The sequence below is a fragment of the Lolium rigidum genome, chromosome 7 (assembly GCF_022539505.1).
Source record: "Lolium rigidum isolate FL_2022 chromosome 7, APGP_CSIRO_Lrig_0.1, whole genome shotgun sequence".
In the NCBI taxonomy this organism is placed as follows: domain Eukaryota; kingdom Viridiplantae; phylum Streptophyta; class Magnoliopsida; order Poales; family Poaceae; genus Lolium; species Lolium rigidum.
In genome coordinates, this window is record NC_061514.1 from 268,150,111 (window position 1) to 268,169,247 (window position 19,137).

At 47.6% G+C, this 19,137-nt stretch overlaps 1 protein-coding gene across 1 annotated transcript; it reads right to left on the reverse strand.

The window, feature by feature from the left end:
• Positions 1 to 17,195: 17,195 nt before the first annotated feature.
• LOC124678786 lies at positions 17,196 to 18,014 on the reverse strand. The gene is made up of 2 exons (XM_047214640.1): positions 17,810 to 18,014; positions 17,196 to 17,714 (listed from the first exon to the last, which is right to left on the reverse strand). The coding sequence occupies exons 1-2, from the start codon at positions 17,960 to 17,962 to the stop codon at positions 17,496 to 17,498; spliced, it is 372 nt and encodes a 123-aa protein (XP_047070596.1). The 5' UTR covers positions 17,963 to 18,014; the 3' UTR covers positions 17,196 to 17,495.
• Between the last annotated feature and the right edge of the window lie 1,123 nt (positions 18,015 to 19,137).

A 19,137-nucleotide genomic window follows, 5' to 3' on the forward strand; every position in this document is an offset into this window, starting at 1 on the left:
GAAACTTCCACCATGATTCATGGCTTTAGTTAGCGGCCCAATGTTCTTCTCTAACAATATGCATGCTCTAACCATTAAATGAGTGGTAAATCTCCCTTACTTCAGACAAGACGGAAATGCATAGCAACTCACATGATATTCAACAAAGAGTAGTTGATGGCGTCCCCAGGAACATGGTTATCGCACAACAAGCAACTTAATAAGAGATAAAGTGCATAAGTACATACTCAATACCACAATAGTTTTTAAGCTATTTGTCCCATGAGCTATATATTGCAAAGGTAAAGAATGAAAATTTTAAAGGTAGCACTCAAGCAATTTACTTTGGAATGGCTGAGAAATACCATGTAGTAGGTAGGTATGGTGGACACAAATGGCATAGTGGTTGGCTCAAGGATTTTTGATGCATGAGAAGTACTCCCTCTCGATACAAGGTTTAGGCTAGCAAGGTTGTTTGAAACAAACACAAGGATGAACCGGTGCAGCAAAACTCACATAAAATACATATTGTAAACATTATAAGACTCTACACCGTCTTCCTTGTTGTTCAAAACTCAATACTAGAAATTATCTAGACTTTAGAGAGACCAAATATGCAAACCAAATTTAGCAAGCTCTATGTATTTCTTCATTAATGGGTACAAAGTATATGATGCTGTTATCACCAGAATTTGACCGAGTCAGAGGTGGGCCACGATCAAGATGGACTTGAAGAATGTATAGATGGAAGAAATACGTGAATCGGCCTTACATACAAAGTTTGGGCTAGTTTGCCCTTGTATCTGTAACATATTAGATTGCGTGTCGGTTAGTTAGAGTTTTACCCGTGCACGGTTATGTGCACGCCTGAATTAGAAAGTCCCTTGGACTATAAATATGTATCTAGGGTTTATGGAATAAACAACAACCAACGTTCAACACAAACAAATCTCGGCGCATCGCCAACTCCTTCGTCTCGAGGGTTTCTCCGGTAAGCACCATGCTGCCTAGATCGCATCTTGCGATCTAGGCAGCACAAGCCTGCCCACGTTGTTCATGCGTTGCTCGTGCTGAAACCTTTTTGATGGCGAGCAACATAGTTATCTTAGATGTGTTAGGGTTAGCATTGTTCTTCGAATTACATGCTTTCGTTATGCGACCCTTACACATCTAGCCGCCCTTACACCTATCTTAGGTGGAGGGGCGGCACCCCGCTTGATCATAGTTTAGTAGATCTGATCCGTTACGGTTGCTCCTTGTTTCATCAAGGAATAGTTTAACATCCGCAATAGTTAGGCCTTACAAAGGGTTGGAGGATCCAGCGGCGTGTAGGGTGACGTTTGCTAGCCCTAGAAAGGACGTTCGGGGATCAACCTCGTGTTGGTTTTTAGGCCCTGTCTAGGATCGGCTCACGGTCACCGTGCGCGAGCGCGAGGCCCAATCGTGAGTAGGATGATCCGATTATGCGGTGAAAACCCTAAATCGTCGTAGATCTAATCAGCTTTATCTTGATCAAGCAGGACCACCATATATTCGGACACCCCGTCCGAATCATGGGTGGATCGGCTCTTTGAGCCGATTCACGGGATAACTCGAGAGCCGATCGAGGCTCGTATTTAATGTTTACGTGTATGCCATGCAGGAAACTAAGCGAGGCATCATCCACACCTTCCCGACCGGGTATAGGTCCGGTGGCACGCCCTTGCGATAGCATCGGACGTGCGACCGGGAGGCTTTGCGGGCCGTCGCTACGAGGGACCGGGGCCAGCCGCAGCCCTAGTTGTTCCCGGCTCTCTTGTGTTGCCCGTCTCCGCCCGCCGGGGGTTTCGACGTCAACACATTCGGCACGCCCGGTGGGACAACCTTCGACATCCACCACATCGCCGTCCGCATCCGAGATGGCGGAAAGCACTCCGGTCAAGTACGAGGATCCGCACGATGAGCTCAAGAAGAAACATGATGAGATCAAGGCAACCCTCGAGGCCGAACTCATCGGCTCTTTCCACCGAACCCGCTCCCATGGCGTCAGGTGGAAGGGTTTCACACCTGAAGGCGCACTCGATGGAGTGGACCTGTCCGCCCCGTCAGAAGAACGCACCGGTCGCCGCGGCGAGGAGATCAACTACATGGTGGCTCATTCGCTGCACCGCCACTGCGAGAGCCCGGTGAACACTTTGGAGCGTGTCGCTCGCGCGTGGTCCAGGAAATCATGAGCCACCGGTATTCTCCGTCGGGACCAGCTCTGGGGACTTTCAAGGGAGAGATGCCACTCCAGCCCTAGCCGTTCGCATGGGCAGCACCGGAACTGTCGAACTCATCGGCGTACGTCGTCTACAAGATTGGTGGTGATCCTAGCGACTACCAATTCCTACCTGAGGCACCCAAGGAGATCCCGCACGGATACGCGTGCGCATACGTACCAGACTGCAGCGCCTGGGCACTCTCGAACCAGGCTGCAACAGCAGGGGCCTCTGGGACGGCAGGAGGAACGTCGGGAGCCAATCCTGAGAAGCAAACGTGGCTAGCTAAGTACGCCACTCCGACAAACCTCCAGAGCCCAGCTCCTGCAGTTGGCTTAGAACCGGAAAAGCAAGCATGGCTGGTTAAGTATGCCACCCGGTGAATCTTCGGGGTTCGACACCTTCGGCCATCACGGCGGATCAGATTTGTGCAATCTCGAAAGATCGGTTTGGCATGATGCCGAAAAGGAAGACGTTCGGCTACGCCAAGCCGTACCCCAACGACTACGAACTGATCCCGCTACCACCCAAATATCGGCTCCCGGACTTCACAAAGTTTAGTGGATCGGATGGTTCCAGCTCCATCGAGCATGTGAGCCGATATTTGGCACAGCTGGGCACGATCTCGGCATCAGACGAGTTGCGTGTGAGGTTCTTCGCACAGTCCCTCACAGGATCGGCTTTCGGGTGGTACACATCGCTGCCACCGAATTCCATCCGGACTTGGAAGCAGTTGGAAGAGCAGTTCCATGAGCAGTATCACTCAGAGGTTTCCGATGTTGGTATTGCCGATCTAGCGCAAGTACGACATAAGCGCGGGAGACGAGTGTCGAGAATACGTCCGGCGCTTCGGGACCATTAGGAACCGATGCTTTTCGGCTCATATAAGTGAAAAAGAAGCGATCGGGTTGGCGGTGGTGGGTCTCTCATCATCGATTAAGGACGTGGCCTCCCAAGCGAGACTACCCTTCATTGGCGCACATGGTGCGAAGGTCGTCGGCATATGAGCGGCGCCACCCAGATGTTTACCAGGACAAATTCAAGCGTGTGGTGACCCTGGTTGAGGCAGACGAGGATGAAGGTGCTGCGGGAGATCGAGAGATAGCAGTGGCTGAATGGACTCGAGCGACATGCCCCGTGACCTGCAAATGGGTGAAGCCACAAGGCCCTCCAAAAGGGTTCGACTTCGACGTGACCAAGACTGAGCAGATTTTTGATCTCTTACTCACGGAGAAGCATATAAAGGTACCCGAAGGCCACAAGATTCCCACGGTGCAAGAGCTGAACGGAAAGCCATACTGCAAGTGGCATAACACGTTCACCCACACTACCAACGACTGCAGGGTGTGGCGGCAGCAGATCCAAATGGCGATAGAAAACGGACGGTTAATTTTCAACCAGTACGCCATGAAGGTCGACACACACCCCTTCCCCGCCGTAAATATGGTGGAGTATACTTACCATGGAGGGTGCCAGCCGGATTTCTCGTGCAATATCAACATGGTAGGACCTGGACACCACTGCGGTAAGGACGGAGATGAGGGCAGCTGCTCTCATAGCAAAGATACGAGAGGAAGCCGCTCCACGCGATCGGCTCGCCAAGACGGCAAGCGCTACGTCACGGAGGGAGAGGTGAAAAACATAAGGTATCAACGACCTCTCTGCGATCACCTCCTCAACAAGTATGTGAGTCAGTATGACCAACGCCGGCGATACAACGACGATGATGAAGAAGATCGTCTGGCTAGGGACGACAGGAGACGTCGTCGGCATGATCGTAATGAGGAGGAGCACGTGCGCCGTGCCAAGGATAAGTTGGGGGAGCGAGTCGACGAGGATAGGCACTGGGACTGTCCCTTCTTCAGACACTGCTGGGATTCAGGAATGAGCCGATTGCCCACAATCGGCAACTGCCCAGAATGCAACCAGAAGAAGAAGGAGACAGCCAACGTGTCCGTGTTCAAGCGTCTAGGGCCTCTCCCGCCACAAAGCAAACGCGCTGAGTCCCCTCGGTTGAAAGATCTCGAAGATTCAGAAGACGAGGGAGAAGAAGAAGACAGGTACCACCGGCCAAGGTGGTGCCCTGATGGACTTAGCCGTTCCCGAAACGCGGGGTTCGGCGATTGCGCGGCACTGGAGGAAGCCGAGAGGTTATACTTGCATACATTGAGGAAGGCAAGGCCTGATCGCGCTGCGAAGATTCAGCGAGCCCTAGATGAAGAGGGTCGTCCACGGAAAATGGAGTGGCGCCCCAAGCAAGGAAAGCCGATGATGAAACATCGGCTGACACAAACATGGTGCTCGTTCTTCCGACGAAGCTTAGTGCTCCACGATTACACGATGCACTCAAGGTGGACGACAGCAAGCGCACCAGCATGATAAAGTCAGAGATTGGGCTGGTTTTATCTACCGGCCTGAACGAGTAGCAAGAGCACGTCAATAAGCAAACGTGGCGAGGCTGATCCTTGGGATCGGCCCCAAAAAATTTATGAAGGGACCCCACAAGACCTTCGCCGAGCAAACAACGTGGAGGCCGATTCCAGCAATCGGCCAAAATTATCCTCACCAGGCATTCTGCCTGGGTTCAACATGTTATCCAACAGAGCCGATACCATCAATTCTCTTGACAGAATCGGATCGGGGGGGCACCCAGGTGGATAAAACACGAGGATATGCAGTAGAAGTGTCTCATCCTTTGGTGATGGGTATTGAAGTATGGGGGCCGATGCATAAGTCGGCCGTAAAAATTCAAAAAATTCAAAAAAAATTGAGCACAGCCGATGCAGCAGACATGGACTTAAGGATATGAAAGCCGATGCATGGCCATCGACTCAAGAGGTATAACTGTCAGGGGATCAATGGAGCAGTAAGTGGACCACGAAGAGAGACTTTGATGGGAGAACTCCTCAATGGAGTGGTTCAATGGTTCAAGGGCTCGGATCCTCTCTTCAAGAACAATGCCAAGAGCAGCCTGGACGTGCAGATCAGGTCAAGGATGGATTGCATTAGATCCGCCAAAGGAAAGGAGCCGATCTGGCCGGCAAGGTGCAGGAAGAACTGAAGAAGCTCGGGGGGCAGCTCACCCCGAAGGTTCTCTGCTCTGAAGAGCCGATTTTGATGGGAATCGGTTGGCTCTGCATGATAGTTCTCTCGGACATGGCCTAGCCCGGGTCCATGCCGTGCGAATGGCATGCCCTCGTATACGGTTCGCCTTGATTGAGACTCGGGGGCAGGCGGCCGACGGAAGCCCCGTTTTTGAAAGCCGATTGGGTGGCCATCGGCTAGTCCTGCGCAGCGATTTTCGTCAAAGGTGGTGATCTGGCGGAGCTCAAGTTCATTATACGAGAGACTGATGCGTTGCCATCGGCTCATTGAGAATCGGTCCAAAAGAAATCAGCAAGACCAAATTGGGGAAATTTCTTCATTAATAAACAGGATTTCTTACAAAGGAAGAACCGATTGCTCAAAGAAGGAAGAACAAAAGAAGGGCCTATTGGCCAATCTACTACGGCTAGGCCTATACTGGTAGATCCTACTCTACGGGCCATCACTGCCCTCGTCGTCGTCCTCGGAACTCTCATCGGCACTGCTGCCGATGGGCTCCTCGTCGCTACTCCCGTAGCCCTCTACGGGAGCTTCATCCCCGTCTTCATCGTTGCTGCTGTCGTCGTCCCACCACATGCGGAGGCGTTTCGCCGGCGGGTAGCCCTCGAGGGAGTCGTCGTCGTCGTCGTCTTCCTCTTCCTCTTCTTCAGAGGTGGGGCAGCCGTCCCAGGGGAACCGGTCGTCCTCGCTTTCGACTCCGGTTCCCCGTCGGCGAGGAGCGAAGATCTTCATCCCCGCTGGTCAAGGACTTGTCGTCCTCGGACCAAATGGAGGAGGCGTGGCTCTCCTCGTCCCATGCTTACGGGGCACGGATTTCCGGCGGCGTCTCGCGGGAGGAGTCGGACCCGTAGGAAAGCTCGGAGGAGGAGGAAGAAGACATGGTGGCACGAGAGGGTTTTTTGGTGCTAATGCGAGGAGGACGAAGGAGACGCAAGCTGTTTAGAACGGTTAAATAAAGGGGATATGAGAGAGATTCAATGCCACGGCGGTTTCCGAGGAGATGTTGCCCAACGGGAAAGTTTTGCGGCCACGTGGAGAAGTGGAAGGGGCAAGGCATCATGATGAGGATTCTGCGGCGGTTACTGCTCTGCCACGACATGACCCGACGAAAGAAGAGCATAATGATTTTGGAAATATCATTTCCAAAACCAGGGGGGCATGTGTTATCACCAGAATTTGACCGAGTCAGAGGTGGGCCGCGATCAAGATGGACTTGAAGAATGTATAGATGGAAGAAATACGTGAATCGGCCTTACATACAAAGTTTGGGCTAGTTTGCCCTTGTATCTGTAACATATTAGATTGCGTGTCGGTTAGTTAGAGTTTTACCCGTGCACGGTTATGTGCACGCCTGAATTAGAAAGTCCCTTGGACTATAAATATGTATCTAGGGTTTATGGAATAAACAACAACCAACGTTCAACACAAACAAATCTCGGCGCATCGCCAACTCCTTCGTCTCGAGGGTTTCTCCGGTAAGCACCATGCTTGCCTAGATCGCATCTTGCGATCTAGGCAGCCTAAGCTTGCCCACGTTGTTCATGCGTTGCTCGTCTTGAAGCCTTTTTGATGGCGAGCAACGTAGTTATCTTAGATGTGTTAGGGTCAGCATTGTTCTTCGAATTACATGCTTTCGTTATGCGACCCTTACACATCTAGCCGCCCCTACACCTATCTTAGGTGTAGGGGCGGCACCCGCTTGATCATAGTTTAGTAGATCTGATCCGTTACGGTTGCTCCTTGTTTCATCAAGGATTAGTTTAACATCCGCAATAGTTAGGCCTTACAAAGGGTTGGAGGATCCGGCGGCGTGTAGGGTGACGTTTGCTAGCCCTAGAAAGGACGTTCGGGGATCAACCTCGTGTTGGTTTTTAGGCCCTGTCTAGGATCGGCTCACGGTCACCGTGCGCGAGCGCGAGGCCCAATCGTGAGTAGGATGATCCGATTATGCGGTGAAAACCCTAAATCGTCGTAGATCTAATCAGCTTTATCTTGATCAAGCAGGACCACCATGTATTCGGACACCCCGTCCGAATCATGGGTGGATCGGCTCTTTGAGCCGATTCACATGATAACCTGAGAGCCGATCGCGGCTCGTATTTAATGTTTACGTGTATGCCATGCAGGAAACTAAGCGAGGCATCATCCACACCTTCCTGACCAGGTATAGGTCAGGTGGCACGCCCTTGCGATAGCATCGGACGTGCGACCGGGGAGGCTTGCGGGCCGTCGCTGCGAGGGACCGGGGCCGGCCGCAGCCCTAGTTGTTCCCGGCTCTCTTGTGTTGCCCGTCTGCGCCCGCCGGGGGGTTTCGACGTCAACGGATGCAAGAGCTTAAACATGAGCACAACAATTGCCAAGTATCAAATTATTCAAGACATTTTAGAATTACTACATGTAGCATTTCCCGATTCCAACCATATAACAATTTAACGAAGAAGATTCAACCTTCGCCATGAATACTATGAGTAAAGCCTAAGGACATATTTGTCCATATGCAACAGCGGAGCGTGTCTGTCTCCCACACAATGAATGCTAGGATCCATTTTATTCAAACAAAACAAAAACAAAAATAAACCGACGCTCCAAGTAAAGCACATAAGATGTGATGGAATAAAAATATAGTTTCAGAGGAGGAACCTGATAATGTTGTCGATGAAGAAGGGGATGCCTTGGGCATCCCCAAGCTTAGACGCTTGAGTCTTCTTAAAATATGCAGGGGTGAACCACCGGGGCATACCCAAGCTTAGAGCTTTCACTCTCCTTGATCATATTGTATCATTCTCCTCTCTTGATCCTTGAAAACTTCCTCCACACCAAACTCGAAACAACTCATTAGAGGGTTAGTGCATAATAAAAATTCACATGTTCAGAGGTGACATAATCATTCTTAATACTTCTGGACATTGCACAAAGCTACTGGACATTAACGGAACAAAGAAATTCATCCACCATAGCAAAAGAGGCAATGCGAAATAAAAGGCAGAATCTGTCAAAACAGAACAGTCCGTAAAGACGGATTTTATTGAGGCACCAGACTTGCTCAGATGAAAATGCTCAAATTGAATGAAAGTTGCGTACATATCTGAGGATCACGCACGTAAATTGGCATATTTTTCTGAGCTACCTACGGAGAGGCAGGTCGAAATTCGTGACAGCAAAGAAATCTGTTTCTGCGCGAGTAATCCAAATCTAGTATGAACCTTACTGTCAACGACTTTACTTGGCACAACAATGCACAAAACTAAGATAAGGAGAGGTTGCTACAGTAGTAAACAACTTCCAAGACTCAAATATAAATTAAAAGTACTGTAGTAAAAACATGGGTTGTCTCCCATAAGCGCTTTTCTTTAACGCCTTTCAGCTAGGCGCAGAAAGTGTGTATCAAGTATTATCAAGAGATGGAGCATTGATATCATTACCAGGGGTGTTGGGAGTTTTCTCAACCATGCATAGTATGTTGGATACATAAGTTTCGGCGGCTCCCTTTTCATTAGTCTTGGGCTTGCTACTCTCATCAAACAAATTTTCAGGAACAAGCCAAGCATAATTATCATCTAGAGCTTCATGCATCTCTAGGAGCTTACATGGTATTGGTGCTTTAATCTCCCCACCATTATTAATATTATTAGTGTACTTAATTCTATCCATATCCATTTTTTCAAGTGTTCTTTTAAAATCGGTGATTGTACCAAGCCTCTCATGCTTACTAAAAACTTTTCTAGCTTCTTTAGCTATATCTGCAAATTCTCGCACTAAGACTTTTAGAACAAAATCTCTCTTCTCTCCCCGCTCCATATCAGAAAGTGTAAGAAACATGTGTTGTATCATGGGGTTGAGACTAATAAATCTAGCTTCCATCATGCGTACCAAACAAACAGAGGCATCTTCATAAGTAGGGACAGCTTTTGCAAGGGGTATATCTTTAAGATCTTCATGCATACTAACATAGGTGAAAAATTCTTCTATATTATCTCTTCCAATTATAGACCCTTGTCCCACAGGGTATATCTTTTACAGTAAAATTAAAAGGAAACACGTTGAAATAAGTAAAGCAAATGCAAGTAACTAATTTTTTTTTTTATGTTTTTGATATAGAGTGCAAGACAGTAAATAAAGTAAAGCTAGCAACTAATTTTTTTGTGTTTTGATATAATGCAGCAAACAAAGTAGTAAATAAAATTAAGCAAGACAAAAAACAAAGTAAAGAGATTGGATTGGGGAGACTCCCCTTGCAGCGTGTCTTGATCTCCCCGGCAACGGCGCCAGAAATTTAGCTTGATACGCGTACAGCACGCGTCCGTTGGGAACCCCAAGTGGAAGGTGTGATGCGTACAGCAGCAAGTTTCCCTCAGTAAGAAACCAAGATTTAATCGAACCAGTAGGAGTCAAGAAGCACGTTGAAGGTTGATGGCAGCGGGATGTAGTGCGGCGCAACACCAGGGATTCCGGCGCCAACGTGGAACCTGCACAACACAACCAAAGTACAAGTATTGCACAACACAACCCAACGAAACAGTGAGGTTGTCAATCTCACCGGCTTGCTGTAACAAAGGATTAGATGTATAGTGTGGATGATGATTGTTTGCAGAAAACAGTAGAACAAGTATTGCAGTAGATTGTATTCGATGTAAAAGAATGGACCGGGGTCCACGAGTTCACTAGAGGTGTCTCTCCCATAAGATAAATAGCATGTTGGGTGAACAAATTACAGTCAGGCAATTGACAAATAGAGAGGGCATGACCATGCACATACATGATATGATGAGTATAGTGAGATTTAATTGGGCAATACGACAAAGTACATAGACCACTATCCAGCATGCATCTATGCCTAAAAAGTCCACCTTCGAGGTTATCATCCGAACCCCTTCCGGTATTAAGTTGCAAACAACGAGACAATTGCATTAAGTATGGTGCGTAATGTAATCAATAACTACATCCTCGGACATAGCATCAATGTTTTATCCCTAGTGGCAACAGCACATCCACAACCTTAGAACTTTACGTCACTTGTCCCAGATTTAATGGAGGCATGAACCCACTATCGAGCATAAATACTCCCTCTTGGAGTTAAGAGTAAAAACTTGGCCGAGCCTCTACTAATAACGGAGAGCATGCAAGATCATAAACAACACATAGGTAATAGATTGATAATCAACATAACATAGTATTCTCTATCCATCGGATCCCGACAAACACAACATATAGAATTACGGATAGATGATCTTGATCATGTTAGGCAGCTCACAAGATCCGACAATGAAGCACATAAGGAGAAGACGACCATCTAGCTACTGCTATGGACCCATAGTCCGAGGGCGAACTACTCACTCATCACTCCGGAGGCGACCATGGCGGTGAAGAGTCCTCCGGGAGATGATTCCCCTCTCCGGCAGGGTGCCGGAGGCGATCTCCTGAATCCCCGAGATGGGATTGGCGGCGGCGGCGTCTCAGTAAGGTTTTCCGTATCGTGGCTCTCGGTACTGGGGGTTTCGCGACGAAGGCTTTAAGTAGGCGGAAGGGCAACGCGGGGGGCCACACGAGGGCCCCACACACCAGGGCCGTGCGGCCAAGACCTGGGCCGCGCCGCCCTGTTGTGGCGGCGCCTCGTGGCCCCACTTCCTTTCCCCCTCGGTCTTCTGGAAGCTTCGTGCAAAAATAGGACCCTGGGCGTTGATTTCGTCCAATTCCGAGAATATTTCCTTACTAGGATTTCTGAAACCAAAAACAGCGAGAAAACGACAGAACCGGCTCTTCGGCATCTCGTTAATAGGTTAGTGCCGGAAAATGCATAAATACGACATAAAGTATGCATAAAACATGTAGATATCATCAATAATGTGGCATGGAACATAAGAAATTATCGATACGTCGGAGACGTATCGGTGCCACCTACCTATCCTCCAGTCACTCGTGGGGGCTCTTCTTCGACTCCGCCCTTACGATCGACGACACCTCCTGCTGGGGGCGACGGGTCCCCCTTGGACCGGTCGGCCATTGCCCCTCCCGCTGGTGCTGCGGTAGAGGAGACACCTCCTCCATCGGCGATGGGCTTGGCTGGCCAGCCGGCGTCGCCTATGCCGGCCTTGGGCGTGGCCAGTGGGCCGGCGCCTCTTCCCCCGGCTCTAGGCGCTTTTGGGCTTCCTTCGGTGGAGCCTACTAAGGGAGGGTCTACCTCGACTACCACCTCCCCTAGGGATGCCGCTATGACGCGGCCTAAGAGTGCCAGGATGGCCGCTCCCATTCGCCGTAGCACTTGCCATGGGGTAGGCATCAATGTGGCGGCTGCGACGGATGAGGACTCCATAGCAAAGGCCATGCGTCGCAAGCGGAGTCAAACCTTGACTTTTCAGGTACCGTTAACAGTTCTAAGTCTTTTTTAACTTTCCCAACCCCGCTTATGGCCTCTAAGTTGGATAATGTGGGTCTTTCATTGGGTACTTCTGTTAGTTCTATTTCTATTTCGGCTAATGCTCTGAGACGTATGGAGTTTGATATACTCAAATTTACTCCTACGCTCTCAAGTAAGTTGGGTACCTCTTTATCTGAAAAGGATGATGAGGAAGCGTACTCCGTCTCAGACGTCCAGCTCCTTTCACATCTAGTTGGAGAGGTATCGGAGGTTGGTCTAGATGATACCGCTCTGGGCTCTTGTATTGAATTACATGCGGCTGAGCGTAAATCCAGAATTTTCTCTATTAAACGTAATGCATGGCCTAATAAAAAAGCTAAGGTGACTAAATCTCCAATTGTTTCCAAATGAATGCATGTTTGAGAATAGCAAAGATCTGAAGGACTTGGCTAAACACTTACACATCATTGAAAGCATTCGGGAACATGATTTAGATTTTGTTGTTATCTCCGATTGGGATCCGAACTACGACTATGGAAATTTTGGATAATTCCGGAGGTGACTTTCATATTAAGCTTCACATCCGAAATAAATCCGATAACTTCATATGGAGTTTGGTGTCTGTCTATGGAGCTGCCCAGGATGTTCATAAGCCTTCTTTTCTCCGGGAGTTGGTTAATCTAGCGAAGGATAATCTGCACCCTATCATCATAGGAGGGGATTTTAACTTGCTTGGATACCTCATGAGAAGAGTAGGGGCAGATTTGACACCCATTGGCCTTTCTTATTCAACGTTGTTATTGACAGTCTGGATTTGATAGAGGTTGCAATGGGTAGTCTCCCCGAGCCTACTTACGAGAAATTGGATCGTGTATTGATGGACTCAGACTGGGAATTTAAATTCCCTCTAGTCTCAGTACGGGTTCTTCCTCGGATTGAAGCTTTGTCAGATCACGCTCCAATTCTGTTATCTACTGGAACGTCATTACCGCCGTGTAGACGTCCGTTCAAATTTGAACTTGGATGGCTTAATCGGGATGGCTTTTCGGATATGGTTAAATTTATTTGGGACAAACCCGTTCTTTGGGAACACCCCTATCCAAAAGGTGGAATAATAAATTATGCTCGAAGCGTAGATACCTTGGAGGGCGGGCTAGGCAAATGTCGGGGCATCTCAAACAAGAGAAACTCACTCTATCATCAGATATTGATGCATTAGAGGCACTTGCTGAGGTACGTCCACTGACGACGCATGAGATTGTACTTAAAAGTCAATACAATGCTAAGTTGGCAGGCTTACTTCATGAGGAGGAACTCAAATGGTATCAGAGATCTAAATCCCAGTTCTTGTTAGAAGGAGATTCGAATACGAGATACTTTCATAGTATGGCCGATGGTCGACATAGAAAGAAACTCATTCATTCTCTTGTTCAAGATGAGGGACTGATTGAGGGTCATGAGCAATTAAAGTCCTATATTACTTCTTACTATAAAGGTCTTTTTGGTGCCCCGGATGAATCAGATGTATCCATGGATGAATCCAGGATTGATGATATCCCTCAAGTGTCTATTGAAGAAAACACCATTCTTACCTCCCCTTATTCCGAGGAGGAGATAAGAATAGCGGTCTTTCAGATGGAACACAACAAGGCGCCAGGACCGGATGGTTTTCCGGCTGAGTTTTACCATACTTTTGGGACATCATCAAGTCGGATCTATTGGAGCTGTTTGCTGAATTACATGAGGGGCAATTGGATATGTTCCGTATCAATTTTGGTGAAATTATTCTTCTACCAAAGGTTACTGACGCGGAACGGATCCAGCAATACAGACCTATATGCCTTCTAAATGTTTGTTTCAAAATTTCACAAAAGTTGCTACCATTCAACTTAATGCAGTGGCAGATAAAGTGGTGAGTCCTTCTCAAACTGCTTTTATGCAAGGTAGAAACATCCTAGATGGGTGGTAACCTTACATGAGACAATTCATGAGATGCACCGTAAAAAGTTGAATGGGGTAATACTCAAGATCGACTTTGAAAAAGCCTATGATAAAGTCAAATGGTCTTTTCTTCAACAAACCCTCAGGATGAAAGGTTTTTCTGAGGAATGGCGTGCTCTTATTAATAACTTTGTTTTTGGTGGTAGTGTTGCCAGTAAGATCAATGATGACATTGGTAAATACTTCCAGACCAGAAAAGGGTTGAGGCAAGGTGATCCCCTATCTCCAATGTTATTTAACATTGTGGAGGATATACTTGCAATTATAATAGAGCGTGCTAAGGTTGATGGTCAAATTGAAGGTGTAGTCCCCCACTTAGTTCATGGCGGCTTATCCATTCTTCAGTACGCTGATGACATAATTATATTTATGGATCATGACTTGGAAAAGGCACGTAACCTGAAATTAGTTCTTTCAGCATTCGAGCAGTTGTCCGGTCCTAAGATAAATTTTCATAAGAGTGAATTGTTTTGTTTCGGTGAAGCCGTCGATGAAACCAACTCATATGCTGAATTATTTGGCTGTGGGATTGGTTGTTTTCCAATTAGCTACATGGGTATTCCAATACACTATCGGAGACTCACTTTGGCTGAATGGAAAATTGTTGAAGAAAGACTTCAAAAATGTCTTACTAGTTGGAAAGGAAAATTACTATCCCTTGGTGGAAGATTAGTTCTCATTAAATCTGTACTCACGAATATGGTACTGTATATGATTTCTTTCTTTCAGTTACCGAAAGGAGTCTTGCATAGATTGGACTATTTCCGATCAAGATTCTTTTGGCAAGGGGATAGTGAGAAGAAAAAAATACTGGTTAACTAAATGGAGTGTTGTATGCCGTCCGAAAGATCAAGGTGGACTTGGTGTTCATGATCTTGAAGTTAAGAAGAGGGCTTTGCTTGGTAAATGGCTAGCCAGGTTGTTAACGGAGGATGGGGTATGGCAACAACTTTTGCGGAAAAAGTATGTTGGCTCAAAGGCGATCTCTCAGGTTCTTTGGATACCACGAGACTCACATTTTTGGGCTGGCATGATGGCAACTAAGAATCACTTTTTCCCATTTGGTTCTTTCTCCATTAAGAATGGGGCAGAGATACGGTTCTAGGAGGATAGCTGGTTGGGAACAACCACTCTTCGTGAACAGTATCCGGTCTTGTACAGTATTGTTCGTCATAAAGGGGATACTTTGCAAAAGGTGATGAAATCTTCTCCCCCATCTATGACGTTCAGGCGTGGTTTCGTCGGTCCTCGGCTAGTTTCTTGGAATGAACTGTTTCAGCATTTAGGTTCAATCCAGCTGGTTCAGGGGACGGATGAATTCCGTTGGAGTCTCATAAAAAATGGCATATTTTCGGTTAGATCCATGTACAAAGCATTATGTCTATCTACACAACCGGTTTTATATAATAAATCCATCTGAAAGATGAAGATACCTCTCAAAACAAAGGTCTTTGCATGGTATCTTCGTCGAGGTGTGATTCTTACTAAAGATAACCTTGTAAAATGTAATCGGCATGGATGTACAAAATGTGTGTTCTGTCACGAAGAATAGACAATAAAACACATTTTCTTCAACTGTCGAGTTGCTAGATCTATATGGTCAATTATTCAGATAGGTTCTACCTTATACCCTCCCCGTAGCATTGCAAACATTTTTGGCAATTGGGTAAATGGGGTGGATTCTAGGTACAAAACGATTATCAGAGTGGGAGTGATTGCAGTTGCATGGTCGCTTTGGCTATGTAGAAATGACAAGGTTTTTAATGACAAAAATTCTTATCTTATGCAGGTCATCTACCGGTGTACGGCTTTGCTCCGTTCATGGTCGCCACTTCATCGTTTGGAGGATCGCGACCTCTTTATGGAGGTGTCTACACGATTGAAGAACACGACCACGGAGTTTATTTCCCAACATGGGTGGCTGCATAGTCGGAGGATTGAAGCCAACGGAGCGTCATAGTAGTTGGCTTTTTATCTTTTTTATATCTTATGTCGATGGATCCTAGAATTATGAACGGCTGTGTGCATCCTAATTATGCAGAGGCTGGATGTAATGCTTAAAAAAATTTAGTAATAAAGCGCCCCATATCGAAAAAAAATCTGAAGAAGGTGGATCTTAACCGCCATGTCACCTGATTCATTAATTTGTCTTACCACATCAAGGTCGTAGCTACAATTTTTTATTGCGGTCCACATCCCGCATTAGCGTCCAAAGATGTGTACCACTCTTAGAACCTTCCCCATCATGGCAACAGCCATGACTCGGCCCTCGGATTTTGTACACTTCCGTAACGGAGATTGTTTCTCTACCGTTGCAATGCACGAGCAATTTTTCTAGTGAATATCAATTGGTCAAGTGGTGACAAAGGATTAACTTATCAATGCCTACGTATTGTAGACTAGGGTTTAGTTGGAAGTAGAGGGCAAGTATATCTCGAAGGTTTCTGCCGAAAAGTACTCGACGATTAAGAAACTAACGTTATGTTGACAATGGATTCGATCCTCTCTTTGTCCGTCGACTCTCCCTTATATAGGAGGCGGAACCGAGGGTACCGTGTTACACAAGATTACAGACTCCGGGAGACTCTCTGAGTTCAACCCGCAAAGTTACAAGTCTACATTTTCTAATACAACTCTAACTTTCCTTAATACTAACTGGGCTTCCGAACTTCATATTCTTCGACTCGTGGGACTTCAGTAAACCCCGGGTACCATCTTTGGCAGGCCCATTGGGGATGCTTATGTCAGTAGCCCCCGAGATTTTGCTTGAATCAAAGAATTAGGGAAAATCTCCAACTTTATAATCATCCAATAACTTTGTCAAGTCATCACAAATCTTTAGATACACAGTTATATATTGTACAGGGATAATGGTAATTGGGGCTAGTTCATCTGACGGATCAGGTACTAGTGTCGCTTAAGGTCTTACCATCTGTCGAGTCCCAGTCATGTTTTATCGGGTACCTAACGCGTCCGTTAGGATTTTTCTTCGTATCTTTTGATACGGAAAAAAGTAGCAAACCGACGTCAGAGACGGTGCCACGCCGCTCAGAACGGATCTGGGGTCTTACCTTCGCAAAGTTTTGCGGCATTCAGAGATTATTCGCGACTTAGGCGCTCTGAGAATATATTGTCGAGTGCTCTTTCGGCTGCTGGAATAGCACATTTTATTGAGTCAACGGATGACTTATCTTGCCTTCCCGATGGGTGTATATGAAGAGTTATTTGTATAACTCGAAATATGCTCACTATACTCTTCATAATTTCATCGGGCACGCGAACAGCGTTCCCGATGGGAGTAGCCCCCGAGGCTACAGCCAAGGACTTGTACTTGGTTGTAGGCTCAACACTTTAACGCCTTATGTCACTATATTGTGGGAGGGGAGTTTTGGCTCCCGGGTTTACATGGACCCGATATCTAGACCAACAATTCCAGCGCAGAGATTGCGAACGTGGGGAGGAAAAGTGGTTCTACGTTCGGCAGCAATTCCAGAATACGCGTGCGTGCGCGTACGTAGCAGTGATGGGTCCCGCATGGTTAATGATTCTTCGACGGAGAGAAAACGGTGGTCCCTAACGGGGGGACGGTTGGGGCGACTAATGGACCCGCGGTACAAGTCAATGGCGGCGGCCTAAACTACATAATTGCATTTTAGCCTTCACCGGCGATACTGCAGATCTCGGACTACCCTAAACAGGAACACTATTAGGTACACATGACTAGTCTGTGATAATTTCGACCAGCATACACTACATACTACACTTGGTGCTTAGCAGAGATGGCATACTGCGCCCTAATGGAACGGCTGCGTGCTTCACTTGTAGCTTGACATCTGATCTGGGCGAGGATCAGCGCCAACACAATCAGCATCCCGACTGTGTTTGTCAGGGACACGAAAAGATTCAGTCGAGCGACTTCCTGGTTGTTGATGGCCGGAGCAGCTTGCCCACCCGGCCGCAGCAGTCAGTCCCCCGTTCGCCCCGAGCAGTCCAGCGTATCCCTCCCTCCACCCGAAGAAAACGCAAAGGCCGCTCTGCGTGCATGAACATCAGAGTTAGATAGAACTTGTTGAGGGAACTCAAAGATGCTTGCCAAATGAGAGTATTTTGGGGAATCGAATGAACTTACACTGAAGAGAGGGCACTTGTAGTACCTAACACCGGGTCTGGTGCCCTTGAACGCGTCCTTGGTGAGAACTGTGTTGCCACAAGTATGGCACAGGATGAGAGGGAGCGGCGTGTTGTCCTGCGTCGCAGGTTGAGAGGATGAAGAAGACGCCATGGATCTGGTGAGCTTCTGGATTGGGGAAACCTGAATCGAATGAGCTTCTAGAATCTGGATTGTCTCCTCCCCCGTCCTGGACACCTGGTCTGCTTATAATGGACGCGTGTTGCGAGCCCGCGAGCCGTTGGGCCTCGACGAGTACGGTCCAGGTAAGAGCTTGTCAGTCCAGGTCGCAGTGGATCCGTTTGTTCTGGTCCATCCAGCAGCTGGGCCGTCTCAATGAATGAGCCACAGCTGTCACCCGTGACACTGTATCATAACTGGCTACTCGACCAAAATACGATCCAGAATACAAGGATAGTGACCGACTTGTCCAGCTCTGGTTGGTCCAAGTATCGAGATCATATAGACCCGGGAGCCAAGATGAATTTCCGCTATATTGTCATCTTTTCTTGAGTTTTTATTTTTATCGGGTGCGCGACCAGCGCTCCCGATGGGAGTAGCCCCCGAGGCTATGGACAAATGCTTGCATTTGATCATAGGCTCTCGTCATTTCTATTTTATCATACCCAAAATTTCCTTTTTCAGAAGTAGCCCCCGAGCATTTGTTCAAAAACTTGTATTTGACCAAAGGCTGTCGAGATTATCAGTAGTCCTAGACTGTCTCTAATTTACATAACATCACTACCGAGATTTTTCATTTGGTAAGGTGACATCAGTGCTGACGATAACCACGACCACTGTATCGGGAAGACGCGATTGCTGTCCTTTCACTGACCTGCGGGCCCAAAATCCACGACACGTTGACACGTTATGCTAGTGGGGGACACACGTCCTCCACTTTTTCTGGCGCACGCGCTGTAGCGCCTGTTTAGTTCCATCATAGTAAACATACTGTTTTACCCCTTGGGCCACGTGTAAATCATCAAGCCCATTCGTAGATCATCCAACGGTGCGACGTTTTGACTGAACCTGCTATAAATAGCCATCGTCTTCCTCCGTCAATCCCCTTCGCTGCATCGTACTCCAATCTACTTTGCCAAAATCCCCTTTGCAGTCACACAAGCTCCAACATCCACGCATTCCACTGCTTCCTCCTTGTCGTCGTTGATGCCACCGTGGCCAAGACTCACGAGGCACAGCACTCCCGACGCAACAATGGCGGCGCAAGATCTGGGAAGCACGGAGTGGGAGAGATCCAAGATCTCCACGCAGGACATCAATCTGCTGAA